We start from the raw sequence: 1,514 nt of genomic DNA, 5'->3' as shown, positions 1-1,514 counted from the left end.
CCGGTTCTCTCGGGTGTGATCTGGATCCACTCGATGCCCACGCCTTGGGGACCGTTGTCCTCGGGCTCCAGGACGTAGGGACAGCCCAGCTTGACCGAGTCGCCCTTGGCCAGGTACAGAACCTCGCGGCCTTTGCCGTTGATCCTGACGGCCACCAGGAGGGCTGGGGACACAACGGCACTGTCACCCCCCGAAACGGCACCCACAGCACCCCGAGTTCACCCAGAGCACCCCCCGGCCCCACAGCCACAGGCAACAGGGCACCCCAAAACCTCCTGACCCCACACCTGTGCCCCCAAACCCATCAGGAGCTCGTAACACCCTAAATTTGTGCCCCAAAACCTACCAGGGGCTCATCACACCCCAAATCTGTGCCCCCAAACCCACCGGGGTCAGGGGCTCATCACACCCCAAATCTGTGCCCCAAAACCTCCTGACCCCACACCTGTGGCCCCAAACCCACCGGGGGTTCATCAGACCCCAAATCTGTACCCCAAAACCTCCTGACCCCACACCTGTGCCCACAAACCTAGCGGGGGTTCATCAGACCCCAAATCTGTGCCCCAAAACCTCCTGACCTCACACCTGTGCCCACAAACCCACCGGGGGTTCATCAGACCCCAAATCTGTGCCCCAAACCTACCAGGAGCTCATCACACCCCAAATCTGTGTCCCCACATGCAGCAGGGCACAGGGACCCCAAAGCTGTGCCCCAAAACCTCCTGACCTCACACCTGTGGCCCCAAACCCACCGGGGGCACATCACACCCCAAATCTATGCCCCAAAACCTCCTGACCCCACACCTGTGCCCCCAAAACCCACCGGGGGCTCATCACACCCCAAATTTGTGCTGCTAAAACCTCCTGACCCCACACCTGCGGCCCCAAACCCACCGGGGGCACATCACACCCCAAATTTGTGCTGCCAAAACCTCCTGACCCCAAATCTGTGCCCCAAAACCTAGCAGGGGCTCATCACACCCCAAATCTATGCCCCAAAACCTCCTGACCCCACACCTGTGCCCCAAACCCACGGGGGGCTCATCACACCCCCAATCTGCACCCCAAAACCTACCAGGGGCTCATCACACCCCAAACCTGTGCCCCAAAACCTCCTGACCCCACATCTGCAGCCCCCAAACTCTGGGGTGTAGGGACAGGGTGCCACGGCACCCCAAACCTGTGCCAGGACAAACCCTGACCCCAATCTGCAGCACAGGGGTCCAGGTACCCCAAACTTGTACCCCAAAACCTCCTGACCCCACACTGGCAGCACAGGGATCCAGAACATCCCAAACCTGTACCCCAAAACATCCTGACCCCACACCTGCAGCAGCCCCTGACCCCACACCCGCGGTACCCCACTTTTGGGGCACAGGGATGCATCGCACCCCAAATCCGTGCCCTGCCACGCCCTGAACCCCAAACCTGCTGCTCCCGACCTGCAGAGGGCAGGGACACATCACATCCCAAAACTGTGTCCCCATAGACCTGACAGCACCCCCGACCCTACA

The 1,514-nt window shown here is 61.0% G+C and overlaps 1 protein-coding gene across 1 annotated transcript in view; it reads right to left on the bottom strand.

Moving 5' to 3' along the window:
* Positions 1 to 203, bottom strand: part of VSIG8 (V-set and immunoglobulin domain containing 8) — a gene marked incomplete at both ends in the record, with an annotated part of 4,285 nt that extends 4,082 nt beyond the window's left edge. The window contains one exon of the mRNA XM_057389114.1: positions 2 to 203. Within this exon, the coding sequence (XP_057245097.1) occupies positions 2 to 203 (202 nt within the window). The remainder of the gene's footprint in view (position 1) is intronic.
* Between the last annotated feature and the right edge of the window lie 1,311 nt (positions 204 to 1,514).

Source organism: Malurus melanocephalus, unplaced genomic scaffold (assembly GCF_030028575.1).
Source record: "Malurus melanocephalus ecotype Western Australia unplaced genomic scaffold, MMel_1.1 scaffold_3554, whole genome shotgun sequence".
Lineage (NCBI taxonomy): Eukaryota > Metazoa > Chordata > Aves > Passeriformes > Maluridae > Malurus > Malurus melanocephalus.
Note: the sequence above shows the minus strand (reverse complement) of the source record. Positions and strands in the feature narration are given on the sequence as shown.